The 20,420-nt window shown below is 43.5% G+C and overlaps 1 protein-coding gene across 9 annotated transcripts in view; it reads left to right on the forward strand.

Annotated features, from left to right (window-relative positions):
* The window catches only part of COBLL1 (cordon-bleu WH2 repeat protein like 1), a 219,976-nt gene that overhangs the window by 185,678 nt on the left and 13,878 nt on the right, over positions 1 to 20,420 (forward strand). For 8 of the 9 annotated variants that reach the window (XM_040357844.1, XM_040357840.1, XM_040357841.1 and 5 more), the window contains 3 exons: positions 2,265 to 2,329; positions 7,194 to 9,031; positions 17,833 to 17,988. In XM_040357844.1, coding sequence (XP_040213778.1) covers positions 2,265 to 2,329; positions 7,194 to 9,031; positions 17,833 to 17,988 — 2,059 coding nt within the window. The remainder of the gene's footprint in view (positions 1 to 2,264; positions 2,330 to 7,193; positions 9,032 to 17,832; positions 17,989 to 20,420) is intronic. The other variant, XM_040357847.1, reaches the window with a different exon arrangement.

Genomic DNA, 20,420 nt, shown 5'->3' on the forward strand with positions numbered 1-20,420 from the left:
ACCTCACATGTGTGGTTTGAACGGCGTTTACATATGTGGGTGGGACTTCTAAACGCGAGCTACCGGGGATAGGGGCGTTTAAAAAAAAAAAAAAAATGTATTTTTTATTTTACTCGATTTCTTTTATTTTCACACTTTTTTTGTCATTTCTTTTTTTTAATCACTTTTATTCCTATTACAAGGAATGTAAACATCCCTTGTAATAGGAATGTGTGTGACAGGTACTCTTTATGAAGAGATGCAGCGTCAATAAGACCCCACATATCTCCTCCAGGCTGGAAAGCATTAGATCGTGAAAAAAAATTCACAGATCTCATGCTGACAGCCGCGATTGCGGCTGTGTTTACATTTCAGGACCCGGGCGTGACGTCATAACATCGCGCCCGGGCCTCCGACGATCATAGAGATGACTGGTGACCATCTGGTCACCAGTCTACTCTATGCTTTGCATCTGACGCTGGCGGATCGTTTCTCCGGGTCTCCGATGGCACGGGAGAGCCCGGAGAAGCACCGGATGGCGGCGGGAGGGGGGCGTCCTCTCCCGCCGCCTATAAGAACGATCAAGCGGCGGAACCGCCGCTATGATCGTTCTTATGGTGCAGGGATTCGCCGGCTGAAGAGATGGATAATTCAATGATGCCTGTAGCTGCAGGCATCATTCAGATATCCCCACTGAAAGTCCAGGACGTCATATGACGTCCTTGGGCGGGAAGTGGTTAAAATACATTGGAATCAACTTTTGAATCTGCATTCACAGTAAAAAAAAAAATTGAAACTAAATGATTTTAGATCTACTTTTAAGTTGTTTTTATTCATGTATGTATGTATGTATGCATGTATGTATAACAAACAATAAAAGGACTACAAAGATTTTATCAACCTTAATTGCAGACTCTTTCTCAGAGGTTATAAGAGTGGCTTTATTAGACTTACTGCAGGATGAGAAGGTCTGCCTTCTATCAGGCTTGGTGTGGTGCAATCAGAGAGCCTGCATCCCTGTATATGTATGACTATATTATCACAATAGATCTGTAGTAAGTCTAAAGAAAGTGCTACGGAAGGGCAGTGATATCACCTCAAGGTTTGTGCATGTTTTCTAGGAAAAGTTTTATAAACCTATCACAGGTTCACAGGAAAGGAGATTCTTAAGCTTACCATAGATCAGAGACCGGTTCAGCAGGGACCAGAAGAATTTCCATTGTGTATGTTGGCAGGCATATTTGCTACTCCACCAAGTAGGTGGCAACTGGCCACCTTGGGAATGGAGTGAAGTTCTAAAGGGGAATGATGTTCCCTGCAGCCATTGTAGGTGTTGTCACAAGGTGCTTTGGGATGCAGGGACCCCCCTGCCCCAAAGCACCAACCCCCCCATAGCGGCTAGCTTAGGCGCTCAGCGCATCACAGAGATGCTGAGCTGGCTGCTGGTTCTGGCATGTGGGTGGATGCCGATTTGTAAAGTTGGAATCGATCCAGAGCCTGGACAGTTGGCCATTTAGTTGGCAGCACTGTCGCATATCTCTTAATTACCGTACTTCTATTATTGCTATGTCTTCCTTGGTGGCATATCTAGTCTGTGCCTCAGTCATCGTGAATTCAAGCAATGCTTTTGTTCTGTTTAATATAAAATGAATGCATATACTACAGTGTGCCTGTAGTGGGTAGTAGCTGAAAACTCAATTCAGTGTTTTTGAGAGTGATGCCTTGTACACACGATCAGAATTTCAGATGAAAAAAGTCAGACAGAATTTTTTCATCGGATATTCCGACCGTGTTTGGGCCCCATCGGACTTTTTTTTTTCCGTCGGAGTTTAGAAGTAGAACATGTTTTTTATTTATTTTTTCAATGGAAAAAAATCCTATCGGAAATTCCGATTGTCTGTGTGGAACTCCAACGGAGAAAAAAAGCATGCATGCTCAGAATCATGTCGACGCATGCTCGGAAGCATTGAACTTAATTTCTCTCGGCTCTTCGTAGTGTTTTAATATCACTGCGTTTTGGATGGTCGGAATTTGGTCTGACAATGTGTATGCAAGACCACTTGAACGTAATTCCGAAGGAAAACTCGGATTTTACCCCATCGGAAATTCCGATCGTGTGTACAGGGCATTAGAAAAAAATTAGCAACTCTAAGTATCAATTCAGGGTTGACTGACGCTTTAAGCAGTACTGAATGTGTATGAATGGGATGTGTTTGACAACACTAAAGTTTTCTTTCTTCATGTATTGTTCATTTAAAACTTATTGTGATGTCATTGACGTGCAGGTCAAGCCCTTTGTCAAGAGATGATACGGTGATGGAAAATACAACACTTGAATATGATAAGATTGGTAAGTATGGACATCTAATGTTACGCTAAATAAGAGGCAAGCAACCAGTCAAGAGTACAGTGTCTTACACTCATTTATTCCATCCATTATTCTTGGTTGGACACTGATCAACACAGCAGAAACAAGGCAACTGCTGTAGATGAGTGATGTTGTAAGAAGAGTACTTTAGAGGAAATTTATAGTTTTTTTTTCACATATGTATGTTGATGTAAATAGTTTTAATATAAGCAATACAACAGTCTCTAGGTAATTTGTCCTAAGATCTCAGTGGTTTATCATTAACCTCCCTGGCGGTATGATTCTTTCAGAAAAAAGATGCTGAAAGCGGTACCATTATTTTCAAGGAAATTTGGCGTTTTATACTGTAGGTCTGTCATTTTTAGGAATAACTCACTTAAATCTGACCAAACAAGAGACTAGTAGGCATCCCGGGTATGACATTTTTTTAAAAACAAAATTATCAATTATAATATAATAAATACTTATAAATAATTATAACAAATAATAATATAATTATAATAAAAAGTATTCAATAATGTAATCAACTCAAAATCACTGAAATTTGCTCAGTTGCAGAATTGTCGCTGTCATTATTTTTTTTTTATGACGAATTTCCCCACAAATCGCTATCGCACAATTCTGCAAGTGATTATAATTTATTATCGCTGTTTTTTAGCTGCTCTAAAACTATTTTTGACATAAAGGAACCCTTTTGGTTGCTATGGACAATCTACAGTTTGCAGGGAGAAAGAAAGGTTTTTATTATATAAAAGTACATGCAGGACATTGAGCAGACCACTAGGGACAAGGGGGGGTGTGTATTTTTTACATACAGTACTGTAATCTATAAGATTACAGTGTACTGTATGTATTGTGTTTGTTTACGTTTTTGAATTTGGCGCCGTTCTCCGCTCCCGTGTGTCGTAACGTCGCAGGGAACGGAGATCAGCGGCACAGGAAGACGCTGTGTGAATCGAGTGAGGTCCCGTTCGCTCACACAGCGCGGTGGCATCGCTGGATCCAGGGACAAGGTAAGTAAACACAGTCTGTGGATCCAGCGAGGCAAGCCCGAGTCTGACTCGGGGTTACCGCTTTTGGTATGAAAATCTCACCCCGAGTCTGACTCGGGAATACCGCCAGGGGGGTTAAGGGGACTGGTTAACTTTAGATTGAAAGCTTTGGACCCTGTTCCCCAGCCCCCTATTCTAACGGCAGTGTCCTACACGGTTTTCAGTCTGACATTGCCTACAGGCCCGCAAGGTAAATCCATACAGATAAGGCCCGTTTTAAAGGATAAGTTCACCTTTGGGAACATGTTACACCCATTATTAGGGTGAACTTGTAAAATATTCCCAATGCTGCCCAATACCCCAACATCCATCCCCGGATTATGGTGCAATGCTTTACAGGCTCCAAAAAAAGTAGGTCAGTAGGTGACCGCGATATTGTGTCAATCTCGCTCCCTTTCTCGGCGAGATTGACCACCTACGAGCTCCGTCGCGGGAGCCAGCGCCAAGCCGGCTCGCCGCGATGGGAAAAAGCCGACATAGAAGTTTTTTCGCCGTAGGAGTTCTCCTTACAATCCATACCAGACCTAAGGGTCTGGTATTGTATGCCCCTGGAGGGGAACCCATGCCGGTTTTTTATTTCAAAATTTGGCGTGGCGTTCTCCCTCATGATTCATACCAAACGTCGTGGCTAGAATTGGCAGGAATCCAAGTCGGATCCCCGTCGCTTCTATGTCGCGCTCGCTGGAATGTGCTTTTCCTATTCCAGCGAGTGCGAGATGTCGGCACCCTGTCGCCGAGAATCAGCGCGATGCCGTCGTGCCGTAAACACATTCTCGCAGACAGGTACTGTATGTAGTGGTTTTGCACAGAGCAGAGCAGTTTCTCCTCCTCTCGAGTCCCTCTTTGGCACTCCTGGCCCCTCCCTCCTGCTGAGTGCCCCCACAGCAAACCACTATGGGGGCACCCCCTGTGTCTATTCAGACATCGAGCGGCGGCCCATCCCCCTTCTTTCTTTTTTCTTTTCTTTTCTTCTCTTTTCTTTTCTTTCTTTCTTTCTTTCTTTCTTTCTTTCTTTCTTTCTTTCTTTCTTTCTTTCTTTCTTTCTTTCTTTCTTTCTTTCTTTCTTTCTTTCTTTCTTTCTTTCTTTCTTTCTTTCTTTCTTTCTTTCCTTCCTTCCTGACTTTGATTTGCAGCAGCGGGGGCCAATGACGCTTCGCTTCTTTCTCAGCCAATGAGGAGGGTAGAGTCCCGGACAGCCAAGTCTCTCCTGCAACATCGCTGGATCGAGATGGGGCTCAGGTAAGTGTGAGGGGGGGCTGCTGCACACAAGACTTTTTAATCTTAATGCATAGATTGCATTAAGATAAAAAAAATCTTCTGCCTTTACAACCACTTTGAACTTGTTAAATATGTTGATGGCCTCTGAAAGGACCCCATACATATGTGTTTTAAATCATATTTTATTTGATGTCTACAAAAATTTAGGTATCGTTTTGCACACCCTTTGCCTTGGATTTAGGATAAAGTATAGAATAGTTAAACTGTGTGTCATTTTTGGAGGGGACATCTGTGCCCCCTCTATTTTTCTACTGGTGAGGACTCATATTTTTATTCCCATCACTCCCAGTTTCTGTGACAATGCTCATTGGGACACACAGGAGGAAGGGCCTTTCCCTACTTTATCAAAAACTGTATTTAGATGTATTTTTTCAGTTTTTACCAGCATTTTTTAAGTTGGTCATGGGGTCTCTTTAATCATATAAATATAAGGGATATTTTGTTTTAAAAAAAAAAAAAAAAAACAAGAAAAAAAACCTGCACTTTTTCCTTAGGGTTGTCATGGTAGGAACATTAAAATATAAAATGCAAAGCTCAGACACTAGCCTTTATCTTGTCTATCCAGCTTAACATTTGTGACGCAGTGTAAATGTTCCAAGATATATTTTCCATGAGTGATATGCATGGCTAGAGTTTTCCGTTTGTCATCTGGTGACGTATGGAAAATGGCTGTTGAAAATTGTTACTGTGAAGGAAAATTTTAAGCTACTGCTTTAGAAGCATATAATGTGTAAAAAATATTGTTATATTGAATCTGTAAAAGGTAACTCAACTTTTTGTGGGGGGAAAATGGTAAATAAAGAAAAAATAATATAGTGTATACAATTGCGACACAAGTCATATTGTAATTGAAAGGTATTAAACATTTTCAATCTTCAGCTTTGTAATTTTCTGAAAGTGCAATATGGCTACCTGGAGGCGTTCTGTACACACAATGTGTACAGAATGCTCCCCCAGATGTGTAATTTCCTGCTTGTGTGATTGACTTACGGATTTTCCCAGAAGTCTGCCCTAACATACAGTCAGATTTCAGGTATCCCCTGCAACAAAATTGTAATTTTTGGTGAGACACGCTTAATAGGAAATCGTGTCTAAAGGGATGCAGGCCCAGCAGCTTTCTTCTCTAGAGCCCTGCAGGTGCACAGCTTATTGATAATTATGAAACCTCTTCTATTAGACTCGCTTTTCCACATGGATATAGATAAGCACACAGGGATTTCTTCAGAATAACAAAAGGTAGGAATCTACAGCAAAGTTTGTTAAAAATCCCTGCAATGCACATAGATCACCCAGAGGGGAGAGTTTTCTCAACAAAAGTGAAGTTATGCCGCGTGCACACGATCATTTTTCAGCATGAAAAAAAAACTTTGTTTTTCAGCATGTCCAAAAAAATTACGTATTTCCAACTTCATCATTAAACTACGTTGCCTACACACCATTGTTTTAAAAAAATGATCTAGCAAAGCGCGGTGACGTACAACACGTACGACGGCACTCTAAAGGGGGAAGTTCCATTCGCCTTTGGGCTGCTTTAGCTGATTCCGTGTTGGTAAAAGATGATTCACGCTTTTTTGTCTGTTACAGCGTGATGAATGTGCTTACTCCATTATGAACGGTAGTTTTACCCGAAGCGCTTCCATCTCATAACTTGCTTCTGAGCATGCGCATGTTTTTTTACGGTTTTAGCCCACACACGATCATTTTTTACAACCCGAAAAACGACATTGTTTAAAACGACGTTTAAAAATGCAGCATGTTCAAATTTTTTTTTTTTGTCGTTTTTCAGAACCTGAAAAAAGATGTATAGCCCACACACGATCATTTTAAATGACGTTTTTGAAAAACAAAGTTTTATTCATGCCGAAAAATGATCGTGTGTACGCGCCATTACGCTTTAAAGATGTTTTAAATTCACAGCTCAAAGACCAAAATGACATATTCTTCATAACATGGTTGTTTCAATTTAAGGAATCCTAAAATGATTTCAGTACTGTTCGTCCCATCTGTGTAGTGTCAGAAAGCTAGGGGAATTTGAATGCAGGGAGATTTTTAATTGGTTTAATTTGTCAGCAATAACTTTAGTTGCAGTTCATTATTTTTTGTTAGAGGTAGTTTGCAGCCCCACTAACCAGTGATTATAGCTGTATTACTGGTTGAATCACCAGGTGAAAATAGAAGCGGAAAAAAAATCTAAAAAAGGAAACAAAATTAGCTACCGTATCTAAAAATTGGTAAGCTGCAATATGATACATTTTTGGGGATTTAATGCTTCTTTATTTGCTAGCCCAACCTTGCAAAAAAGGAACAGTTCTGGATTATTATAATTTCCATATCTTGGTTATTCTTGCCATCACTTAACAAGCACAATCCTTTCTGGCTAAATGTTGAAACCTGTAATTTTAAGTTTAGTTTTGCCACCCGAAATGTTACAAATCTGTAGTAATTTTTAATGAAGTTGGCCTTTGCTGTGTCACATTTTGTGTAATATTTTTTTGTCTTTTTTTTCCCTCTTAAAGTGGAGCTTGAAAACAGAACTTCAACCCCAACTGCGGAGCTAGAGAACCATCAAACCTTTACAACAAAAACAGTAGTTATGGAGCAGGGCCCCCAAACTCTGTCCTCTGAACAACACACCAAAGATACAAATATTGTTTTTCAAGATTACCGCCACATTACAGAGAATGAAACATGTGAGCATGTGAAGATCACCAACACAGAAAAGGGAAAAATGCAGGATTCAGCTGTCCAGACAATGCAGGATTCAGCAGTCCAGACTGTTAACTTTGACAATGATGCAGAGAAACTTGCAGAGGAGTTTTTACATTCCCGGGAATCTACTTACCTAAAAACTGCGAGTAGCACAGACAATGTTCAGCATAAACTTAATGGTCACATAGGCCAGTTGACACAGTTTAATGGCCAGCAGATGGCTGTAACTGTGAAAACACCAAGTAAGTCGGAACTTGTTGACAATCTCAGGGAAAGTATGCACACACAGACCATTGATGAGGGCAGTATTGAGAGTTCTTTGATTTCACAATCAAAAACCGTCCCATTTTATAGACAGCATTCTGATCCCAAGCCCAAGCCTTCCAATGAAATCACTAGAGACTACCTTCCCAAGATCGGAATGACAACTTACAAAATTGTTCCTCAGAGATCGTTTGATGCAGAGCAATATATGGAATCTGAAAGTCCACAGGACGTCCATAATATTGAGTACAGACCAATGAATGAACATGTGATAAGTCATACTGTTACACATGGCAATAATACATCATCTGTAGGTGAAAAGCCTATACTGTTGTCACAAACAAAAAATGGACACCATTTACCAGAAGGGTCAGCTACTTATTCCTTTAACACTGCTTCAAAAAGTGTTTCTGAGCCTAGTCAAATAGACCATCTTGCCTTATCTAGAAGTTTATCTGCAGCACCTGCCTTAAGCACAAATAAAGTTGCTCCTGAGGTCAAACCAAAGCCGAAGCCCACAAGCCCAGTCAAAGGTCCAAGTTCCTTTTACTTACAAATGCAGAGGAGAGCTTCCAGTATGTATGTGACATCTGCAATTGCCAAGACAAAGTCTTCCGCTAGTGCAGTGAACAGCACAGCTAAACCTAAGGATCTGAGCAATGAAGCTTCTCTGATTACTACTGCAACACTTCCCTCTAGAATTAATGTAGTAAATATGTCTTCCGGTTTAGAGGAAAGGTTGCCTGGAGATAGATCAGAATTATCGGGAAGACCTTATGAGGTCAAAAATGGTGGTCTTGGATCAATCAATGAAGTAAATTTGGAAACTGAAAACATCTACACTTCACATTCTTCCATGGAAAGTCTTGTTAAACCAATACAAAGTGAGGTATCTTCTGTCGGTGTGCCAGTAGAACACAAAAAGCATGTAACGTTCCAAGAAACTATCCAGACTGATGACTTGGAACCACCTCTGCAAATGAAGATTTCTGATTACACCAGCACTGTACCAGAAATCTACCGTGCTGACAGACCATCTGTCCCACAGGATTATAAACCTGAAGTTCTTTCAACAACATCACATAGCAAGCTGACCAGAACTTTAAGTTCTCCAACTGGCCAGTCTGCTCCATTGACCTTGCCGAAGTTAAGTACTTTTATTACTCCCAAGCCTTTTACAAGTACAAATTCCAGTTCTTTTTCTTCTGCTGTTACATCACCAGTTAAAAGATCTCAGTCATTCAGTTCTAGTATCTCACCTGTCAAACAGCAATTGAATGCGAATGCTCCCATTGGTTGGTCATCAGTCACTTCACCAGTTGAATTCAAGAAAGATTCCCTGGTCTTCCCTGAGAGTTCAGAAGAAATCCTAGAAAATGAGGTAATAACTAGTATACCAAAAATAGCTGATTTTGCTACAGTTCTATCATTTACATAATTGTGTGTATTTGCCATGTTTTCAGCCCCTTTCTCTATTCCCAAAGTGTATTTGTAATTATAATTTTTATCACTATTTTGTTGACTGTTTATTGGGTTGCCATGCAAGTAATTGTTATACACATAGAAGATTTCTCAAATAGAATCTATGTGGGTAATTTTTCTTCTGCATGTTGTAGCCAAGCAGGTCTGAGGCAAGACCAAAGGAGCTTGTTTAACCAGTATCTTTCCTTTCCGGTGCTTCATGTATCAGTATAGGCCTGGATGAAAAAGTACCTTCTACCTATGATGCTGATCTAAGATGGTCCAACCAAAACTTCTTTGAGGCAGGGGTGGGGCCAAAGGGACAATTGTTCCCCCCGAGAAAACTATACAGACTTTGAGACCGAGCACACCCTGGGTAACCAGACCTGTGATCGGGACAACTCACAGCCATTCTTGGCATGAATTACTGCCCACTGTGGCCAGACACAATGGGACTGCACCCTCTGCCCCTTTACCCCTCAGAGCAGTATTTCAGCCTCTCTCCTGCAGGTTGCTGCTTGAGTTGGTGGGATGGGGATGTGCCTGACCCCTGAGTATGCACCTGTCTGGAAGAGGGATGTGTAAGCAGAGGGAGCCGGATGTATGTTCCTGGATGTGAGCTCTGCTAGAAGTACATTGTGGATTCGTTTACAGGCACTTCTATGCTGAGTTACTGCTGCTTAGCATAGAGGTGCTGTTGGCTGACAAATGGGATTGCATCTCCTTTTCATGTAGACAAGTGAGAAATTGAACCCATTAAAACATTGTGATTCCTTTCTGGTGTATGCCCTCCTCACCCCCCCCCCCCAGCACGTGCCATTCTGACCCCCCCCCCCTTCAGCGTGTGCCGTTCTGACCTCCCTTGGTAAAATGTAGTCCTTTGCTCTACGGATCCCTGTACACTGTCTTACATTCTAATGACCTCTGTACACAGCACTTCATCCTACTGACCCCTGTCTTCCACCCTACTTACCCCTTCTCCTCTGTCCTGTCAACTACTGTCCTCTGCCCTGCTGATTCCTGTTCTCTGCCCTACTGTTCCCTGTACACCACCCTACAATCTACTGACCCCTGTACACTGCCCTGCATCCTATTGACCCCTGTACACTGACCTACATACTACTGACCCATGTACACTGTATTATACATGAAATTCAGTTCCATAAGCAACACCTTTATTTTATGACAGTGCCCCTCTTGAGACTAGACTCTGGATCTGCCCCTGCTGTGAGGTGTCTGGTTTAGCCATAGAGATAAATTTGTATAATATTGCTTTAAAAACTGCAACAAAATTATCATAACCCTATATTTAGAGCTGTAAACCTCTTTTATAGACCATTGTTCTTCTAAAGTAACTCTGTATTATCATCAAATTATATTGAATAGTAGACAACATGAGCTGAAACTTTGCCTCCCCAGGATGACAATCCACTTCCAAGTTTGAGAAATAGGCACACTGCCTTCAATATTCCACAGTGCATTGTTCATAGTATGTCTGTGCTTGTGCAAATACAAACCCATCAGATGGTCAGTTTCATTATAGGCTTTCTATAAGGGCTCCCGTACTACACTAGGAAGAATGGCAAACTTTTAACAGTCTAGGTACACTTTAGGCACTTTATGGTGCCTGCATGCAGTTCTGTTTTACATTCTTTTACTTTGTTCGATATATTTGACATATTGCTCAACCTCTTTCTAACAAGTTTCTATCCCTGTCTGCAGGGCATAGCAACTGGTTTGCCCTTAATGCCCCCCCACCTTCCCTAGCCGCACATACTCAACTTTGTGTTGCCCCACCATTCCGTTCAGCTGCAGGGAGCAAAGAACATGCTGGTGATACGTAGTATTAAGAAACATGTTGCTCTCTCTCCTCCCTCTCATGTGCTAGTATTGGGGCTTGGTGATTGGCTCAGTGCTGTCACTACACAGGGCTTCCTTTCCCCGCTGCTGGCAGCTAAATGGAGTTGTGGCAAGTAAGAGTTATGTGCTGCTCCCGAAAGGGACATAAAAGTGACCCGTTTCTTTTGTCCTACATGGACAAAACATAGGTTCACTTTAATAATTTCCAACGCTCTGTTTCTGCATGATTCTCTGGGTTATTTAAGCAGATATATATATATATATATATATATATATATATATATATTTATTATTATTATTATTATTATTTTTTTTTTGTTTATTAAAATTGGGCTAGAGACAGCAGAAACCATGGGAATCCTATTAAGAAAAAAAGATGTTAACAGCTGGATATTCCCTCAGTAAAAGTCTGTTGAAGAGCTATTGTCATTAAAAGGGTAAAATCGACAGACTCCTAGAAGCTACCTGAATCTTCCCATAGATAACAGACCTTTCCGAGACTGACCTGTTAAATGAATACCAACACAGTACCTGTGATATTTATACACAGGACAGATTAATATAGAATCCAAGAGCCAGTCAGTCAAATATCGGCACCATCATACATTTTTAAAGAGCCAAGGATCATATCCTTATTATTGATAAATAAAAACGAGAAAAGATATGGCTTTCTTTTTTTATACTCCTAGACTTCAAAGCTCTTATATTAAAGTGTACCTAAGCCAAATTTTTTCTTAAACATACATCACAGGACACTAGATATTCATGACTGCTTGGGTTATGCTGTCATTGTCACATGAATGGACACTGACCAAATAAAACAAAGAAATCCCTGCCCTGCTCAGCTAAGCCTCAGTTATTAGATTGTGTCCCTAGGGGATGATTATGGCTATGGATGCTTTCTGTAGATTTTCCTTGTAAGGGCTTAGTCCTGATTCCCTGGCTTGTTCCCATTAATCCTAATAGTCTAGAGGGCTTCATCTGGATCGGTCACTGCGGCCTAATTGCCAAGTGAGACTGTACTCGAACATCAGGTGGGGACATTAGCCCTGAATCCCTGCCCTTATCTGGTATTTCCACGGGCCCAATCCTCCACTTTGTGTTTAAGGGAGAAATTTTCACTGAGAAGTCTTTGATCACTCAGTTCTCGGTCTTATGCCTAGTACACAGTAAAAAGTCAGCCGGGAAAACCGAGAATCTGCTCGGTAACTTTTTCCCCCCTACAGATGACCGGGTTTCCCGACAGGAAAACTGCCATGAGAGCTTTGGTCGGGAAACCTGGCCGCGTGTATGCTCCACCGCAGTCTTTTCCCATAGGAAAACTACCGGCTTAAAAACCGACGGGAATCCCAGCAGGAAGAAAGAGAGCTGGTTCTCCTTTTTTCTTTTCGGCAGTTTTCCTGTCTGGAAAACTGCGATGGAGCATACCGGTCGGTAAGGATGAGCTCCGGCGTATTCGCACAGTCAATGTGCAGAGCCCGCCAGGAAGTCAGCACCGCGCTGCGCTAATCGCAGGCAGGGAGACATTTCCCGATCTCTGCAGCCGAGCATCGGAAAATGTCTCCCTGCCTGTGATTAGCGCAGCGTGGTGCCGACTTCCTGGCAGGCTCTGCACATGGACTGTGAGAACATGCCGGAGCTCATCCTTACCGGTCGGGTGTATGAGGCATCAAAAGCCAACAACAGAAGCCCCATAGTAACTCTGTGGATGACGTCGCTTCCCCGGCTTTTTTTATAACCGTTGTGAGCTTTCTCAATGTACACAGCAGCTGACACCGTACACTGGACCGGATCGGCTTCAGAAAAGTATAACGATTCTCTCTATAGGGTTAGATAGATTAGGTTTAGAATGTGGCTGAGATTGGGTTTAGTGTTCGGTTTTGGCTGTATTCAAAACCAGAATAAGCCTGCCATTTGGAAGCTCCTGGAGGATTTTCAGAGTGCATTGAGTTGCTCAGTATATGCCTTGGAAGAATCCATACACCAGCTTTAAGAGGTTTCCACATGAGAAGGGTCCTAAGGCTTAAGTGTTGGTTGGTGGAATTTCTCTACAAGAAGCAATTAAAGAATGTCCTTTGAGGGTGAATGCTTGTTTTAACATTCTTTGGAAGCCTTCATCCACAAGGTGACTTTGGGTAAAAGCATGCTATTGCCCCCAAAGAAGTCGACTCGTCAGAAACCAATGATGACTTTTGGGATCCAAGAAGAGTTCTTTCCTAAGCAAGAAGAACTGAAACTGGACCCCCAAGTCGTCTGGTTCCGGTTTGTTGCCATTACTTTGGCTCGCTGAGTTGAATCCGCTTTCCTGCAAGGAACTTTTTCAGGATCTTCACCAGGATAATATGGTGTTTGAGGCTTTGCTCCTTCTTCCTACCTAAGGTGGGTTCTTAATTTCAGCTGAATGGGGACATTGTGTTGCCATTTTTTTTCTCTTTTTGTTCTAATCCAAAGCATCCCAGTGAGAAAGTGCTTCCCTCTCTGGATGAGGTTCGAGCTGTTGCAGGCAGCCTTATAGTGGGGTTTCCCCCTGTTCTATTATTGGGTTTTGGGCTTGTTACTGTGTTGCCCATCCTCCAGGTTCAATGTTTTCAGACCGCACAAGTCGTCATGAATCCTGTGTCCCCTGTGCTGGACACAGGATACAGAGATCCTTCCCCTCTTGTCTGATCCTCATTGTTTGCTACAGAACTGAGGCTTTATGGCTGGACAACGATTCCTGCCTTATTTGACCAGTGTCTATTCACCTGAAGGTGGCAGCATAACCCAAATGGTCATGAATATCAAGTCATCTGTGCTTTGTGACATACTCAAAGAACAGAGTTTTATAGGTTAACCAAAAAATCCCCCTTTTTAGGGAATGGATGGGTTTTTGTGCTGTTTGGTATTTGCATCTCCCTACCTTCCAGTTCAGGTAGCAATCTTAAAAGGTTGGATTTCCAGTTGCTTTCTTTCTCAGGGACAGTGGTCACCAGGACACCACTCCACCATATATTTTCCTGTGCATATTCTGTTCTCCCATGGAATGTCAGTGCTTTTATTACTTATCGGTAACTGTTATTGTTTGTCTTCGTAATTGACAAATTTATTTAACCATTTGGTCATTGGATAGGATTACTATTTTTGAATACAGACTGATTAAAATAATGATGCCCTTTAAAACCGTTAACAAATTGCATTTATTTTTTTGTGTACAGGTTAATTTTTACTAATTTTCTCACAGTTGTCTTGTTCTTAGAACTCGTGCTCATGGGCTTTTCCTGGTAGTTTGTTCATGGTTAGATTGTTTTCCAGAACATCTATAAATTGACTAGGAAGGTTTTTCACAAGGTTGACATTTTTCATGACTCTATGTAGTAATTTAAAGTAGAATTTAACTTGCAATTTCAAAAAAACACTGACAGCCAGGGTTTTTATAATAGAAAAGATCTCAGTGGTCTCTCTGTCATACATGCTTCCCCCTGCCTGTTAGCGGCAATGTACACTGAGCTGCGCATGCGCAGCTCAGAGTACATTTATGGCACTGCTCTATGCCGCAATGAAGTGACTCCCGTGTGCATGATCTCCCGTGTGCCATTCAAATGACTGAACAGAGCGCAATGAGAAGCAAGAGTGGGCAATGATGGCACCTGGGACCAGCCGGGCGCGCTGGCACTGTAGTGCTGGAGGACTTCATTTGACTTCTAAGTGTGCCATAATGTGCTGTGCATACTAGCACATTATGGCATAAACCACCTGGGGGCTCATTAAAATAAAAATAAATCTGCTTTAGGCTCCTTACAAACATACAGAGTCTGCCCAGTCAACAGGGGATCTCTCCACTGATCCCCACTGATCAGGTGGATGACAGGTCCTTGTCTGCTCTGCTGATGTAGAATGGACAGGAGCCCACTATCCTCTATGGGCTTTTGGATGGAAGCGGACCGTCTGTCTGTTTCCATCTGTCATCCGATCCTTCGGACAGATGGGGAACATCTGTCTATTTTTAGGGAACAGGATCAGATGTCAACAGATACATGTTCATTGACATCCGCCGCTCCATAGAGAGCAATGAATGGTCCGATTGGGTTCGTCTGAAGAACTGACAGGTGAACCCGATCGATCTGTGAAAGGGGCCTAAAAGATGTCTCCCTTTTCTTGTCTTCTTCCCATTGTCTACTGGAGGCTGCTATTCTAGATTTCACTTGTGTGCTGTGATGTTCTATGAGTTTAATATAATGGAATACCTTTGGTTCACCAGCTGAATTAAAAGGTCCTCCCTTATGACAGGGCGCTGGGGAGGGTCTAAGGCAGTGTATATTTACAATTGCACATTTTCCCCTCCTAGAACTATTTTTCTTGCACACATTTTCTGTGTTTTTGGTAAGTCCCCAGAATATTTTCGATTTTCTGAACCCTGTATAATTAAAGTGATTGTGAAACCTCAAGGTTTTTCCCCTTAATGCATTCTTGGTGAAAAACCTTCTGTGCCGTAGCTCCCTACAGACCCTCTCCCCCTTTTCTTACCAGAGCCCAATCCGATCCAGCAATGTGCAGCAATGTGCACGTTTGCAGAAGCTCCAACCGCTGCCTCTCTCCCCATTGGACAGATTGATAGCAGCAGAAGCCATTGACTCCTGCTGCTGTCAATCAAATCCAGTGACACAGGAGCAGGGGGTAGGGCGGAGTCCCGCTGTTTGTGTCAATGGACACGTGAGGGTGTCCGATGAAGAGGGGGCCTAGAACTCCGACCGGGCTCCCAAGAAGAGGAGGATCAGGAATTCTCTGTGCAAAACCTAGGCATGTATATTTAAAAAAAAAAAAGAGGGTTTACAACCCCTTTAATTTTTCTGCTGCAGTTGAGTGACACTTTTTTACAGGACATGTCCCTCCCTCGGCATGTAACTGGACAGTGAAGGGAGAAGCAGCAGACTTCTCTAATGCCTCTGTCACTCTGCGCTCTCCTCCTTTCAGCATGTTCCTTGTTGGCACATAAGCACTACAGCTCACCTCACAAGCTTCTTCTGCTTCTTCCCCTCTTCTAATCCTAAATACTAGGTCCAATTCAGATGTAAGTGAGGGCCCAGTTAGACTTTTGTGTCCTGGTAATGCGTGTGCTATCGCAATATGTGCTAACACTCATTAAAATGCTTTCTTGCATTGAAACATCATTCATTTGGAATGCCACCCCAATGCTGCAAGGCAACGCTCTTGCGCTGTAGTGCACCGCAACCTGCGGTGGTGTATTGTGGTTTAAAAAAAAAAAAACTTAGGCCCCATATAATTTTCTGCATGTTTAGGTGTGTTGGCAGCGTGTTACTGCACAGCAAAAATGTAAATGGTCCATTAAAGTAGTATTCCAGGATATACCTAACTAATTGTAAAACTGCTGCCTCCCATCGCCTAATACCTATACCAAATAACCCATGGGTGCTCAACCTGTGGCCCTCCAGCCGTTGCGGAAGTCCCATCATGCCTCTGCTTTTGGGAGTCATGCTTGTATCTGTCAGCCTTATTATGCCTCATGGTACTTTTGTAGTTCTGCAACAGCTGGAGGACCACAGGTTAAGGACCCATGAACTAACCTTCTGGAAGAAAGATCTGCATACTTATTTTTAGGCCGTTACGGTCTGGTCACGTGATCCCCTTCCCTGTGTTAGCTAGCGTGACAGCTTCAGGGGAGAGGAGGGAGTGCTGACAAGGGATGGGCCATAGTCAGCCTATGGGTGAGGTCACTGCTTGGGTATTCCAGCCATTGTTCAGCACTCTCCCCTTCAGCCGGAACGGAGGAGGTCACATCACATGACCGAACCAGAGCGGCCTGAATATAGATAAGCATACTGGGCCAGATCCTCAAAAGGGATACGCCGGCGTATCTACTGATGCGCCGTCGTATCCCTGTTTCTATCTTTGGAACTGATCCACAGAATCAGTTTCCAAGAGATAGACAGAAGATCCGACATGTGTAAGGGACTTACGCTGCCGGATCTTAGGATGCAGTGCCGCATCCGCCGCTGGGGGCATTTTGCATCGAAATGCCGCTTCGGTTATGCAAATTAGCACTTACGGAGATCCACAAAGCTTTTACGCTTCGTTTTTTCTCCGTAAGTATTAAGTTGCATGTGTAAAATTAGGGCTGCTTTTACAAAGTGTAAACTGTTTACACCTTATAAAAGTAGACCCTTCTTACCCGCGACGCTGTTATTTATTTATTTTTCCGCCGTATCTTTTTTTTTTTTCCCCCGACGCAACTTTATTGACCCGACGCGATCCACAAAGCTCGGCGTAACGTAATTTTGCGCTATGCACGTCGGGAAAATGACGTCACGAGCATGCGCAGTACGGCCGGCGCAGGAGCGCACCTAATTTAAATGGGAATCGCCCCCATTTGAAGAGGAACGCCTTGCGCCGGCGGAATTTAAGTTACACAGCCGAAAATTTCTAGGTAAGTGCTTTGTGGATCGGGCACTTAGGTAGAAATTTTAAGGCTGTGTAACTTAAATGGGAATTTTTACGTTACGCCGGCTCTTTGTGGATCTGGCCCACTGATCTTTATTCCACAGGTTAGTTAGTATAGTTGTTGGGAAAGGGGAAGGCAGCAGTTTTAAGATGAATTGAATATGTCCTGGAATTCTATGTAATGATCTAGAGCCGCATTGGTTTGTGTCTTCCATATCTGTTCAGCTTTGAATGAAGCATGCATAAGCACCTTGCACTTTTTTTTTTTTTTTTCCATTCATTTTTTCACATATTTACATCCCTTGCCATGTGAATGATAAAGCCCATGTGCATGAGCACTTAAGAATTCTATGTGTGTTATGCTTGTGATTTTGTATTAATCTTAACTTTATACATGGTGTTACTGCAAGCTATTTTGTTTTGTAGACACTAACCCCTGAACTAAAATACAGAGTGCATAGTCCACCTCCTGTTCCCGAAAAAAAGACAACAGTATCCCTTCCGAGCTCTGACCCAGAAGAGCTCCGCCAAAACATTCTGTCTGCCATTCGCTCAGGAGAGGCAGCTGCCAAGCTGAAAAGGGTGAGTGCATCTGTGAGAGTGCAGAGACCTGGACAGACCTAGTGTGTGTGTTTTATGCTCCAATAGAGAAGCACATTAGAAGTGCCACACTTTTTTTGTGATGATCCTTGTTCATTGTTCAGTTTGATGCATGTTTTGATAGAGAGATTGAACTCTTTCTTTGCACTGGGAAAAAAGATTTGTGCAGTGATCCCAGGGTGTGGGTTCATAACAGCCTGGGGTTAAATGACAATGGCTGATATTTAGCCTGGAAGACTGGTGAACTAGGGATGGAACGAAGGGGAAGAGTGGTAAGGGTAGCTCTGGATTAAAAGTGAGTATTGCGGCACATGATTTGTTTTTATTTTTACAATTTTGGCCATCTTCACTTTTTTCGTAATTGTAGTTCTGAATTAAGTAATGGTGATTTGCAGAGCATGAAGAAAAATATACTATTTTTCTCTTTCGTTCATAGACGGACACAGCATCCTTTGACCTTAGGGTTATGCTTCTTCCTACCAGGAGATTTAGGCAGAATTCTACAGCACTTAAGGTGTTAAAAACTTTCCTTCATGCCGCTCCTCCCAGGGGGCGTGGCTCCCCCAGGCATAACCCCCACTCTGCTTTAGCAGCCTCAGTTTGTTTCTGCCTAACCGTCAGGAGAGTCAGGCTCTCTCTGGAGTCCTGGACTCTGGAGTTTTTTCTTGCAAATTTTTTTGCATTTTGCGAGTTTTTTCCTCGCTTTTTTATTTTATTTTTATTTTTGAATCCTGCGATTCTTCTATCAACAGCCGACTGGGTGACAGGCTGGGTCCTCGACCCTTGTAGTCCCCCCAGGTTCGGCCTTCGAGCGTGTGCCGGCCCTCAGCTCCGCTTTGGGACGTCCACGACAGGCCCCATTGCTCCAGGGGCGGCCGGGGAACTTCGGTTCTAGGGCACACATATGACCGGTCTCTATGGCCTTGTCACAGTGTGTCTGGCTGACAGCCATGCCGTTCGCGGACGTTGGTTCTGTCTGGGATACCTCCAGCCAGGTAGTCGCAGGACAGGTAAGTAGTGGCCCCTTACTCAGGTAAGTGGTCTGGCTGGAATGTTTTCCCTTGGGAGGTCGACTGAGGGTTTTCCCCTGCTTTCCTCTCTCCCTTATTCCTCTCCCTCCTTTCCCCTTTGGGTGACGGCTGTGCAGGGGGTTTTTTCCCTGGGGCTCATATTATTATTTTTTTTTTTTTTTTTTTTTTCACTCGGGTATGGCTGGGGCTGTTCTGTGTCACTGCAGGGGACTGTGGTGGACATTCTGGGCATTTTTGTGTGTGCTGTGTGCTGTTTTGGTGTACTGTCATTTTTGGGTACACTGTCTTTTTAAAACTGCGCAACGGCGGCCATTTTGCCGGAGCCGCGCTTGTATTATTCGGCGGCCATTTTCTTGTGGCCGGCGCCATTTTCAGCACTAGTTCGGCCTCTAGTGGCCGTTTCGGCGGGGAAAAAAGACCGCGAATCATCTGAGGGGACAGACGCAGCGCTGCAGCTTCTCCTCAGCACACACTTGCCTTCACAGACCGCGCTGTACCAGGGGGTGGTGAGTCTCAGGGGGCCCCATACTGTGCTCTAGCGGCCGGGAGGTGACCTGTGGGGGACTTTTTTCCTGCCCTTGGCAGTAGGGGTGAAATGGCAACGGCAATATGGAGCCTGAATCAGGCCCCTCATTTCTTACAATGCCGGAATTAACCCTTAAGCGCCCCTCCCCCTGCCACATCTGTTGAATCGGTGTCGGCTGTCCTGGAGTCTTTTCTCACCAGGTTTGAAGCAGCCAGTGCTCGGTTGGGGGGTAAAAAAGGCGCCCCCCCCCGGAGGCTGTTTCTGGGGATATCTCTGACGCAGAATCTGATGCTTCTGGTTCTGTCATGTCAGAGGATGCGGGCTTAACCCACATGGACAGCGAGGATGACTCTGCTGCGGAGTCTGCTGATAAGGAATTTGTTGGAGCTCTTATTACTGCGGTGCGTGAGGCTCTTCATTTAGAGGATTTGGCGGAGACACCAGCGGTGTCAGTCCTTTTGGATTCCGCAAACCACCGCGTACCGCTAAGGTATTCCCCTGTGTTCCTTATTTAGACAATATGTTGTATAAGGAATGGGATACACCGCAAAAGGCTTTTACGGTTCCTAAAAGCTTTGCTACCGTTACCCCCTGGAGGAGGACTTTTTTAAAAAAGTGGGTCACTCCTCCGTCGGTGGACCCTCCTGTGTCCAGACTGAGTAAGGCTACTACGTTGCCTGTGGAGGGGGCTCCTGCTTTCAAGGACCCCGCTAATAGGAGAGTGGAGGCCGTGGCCCGCTCCCTGTTCTCGGTGGTGGGTTCGGTGGTAAGGCCGGCTCTGGCCGGAGCCCTGGTAGCTCAGACGCTGACTGAAAGGGCGAAGCTCCTGCTGCAGGACCTGGAGGTCCAGGGGGCTT

The sequence above is a fragment of the Rana temporaria genome, chromosome 6, assembly GCF_905171775.1.
Source record: "Rana temporaria chromosome 6, aRanTem1.1, whole genome shotgun sequence".
Classification (NCBI taxonomy): Eukaryota; Metazoa; Chordata; class Amphibia; order Anura; family Ranidae; genus Rana; species Rana temporaria.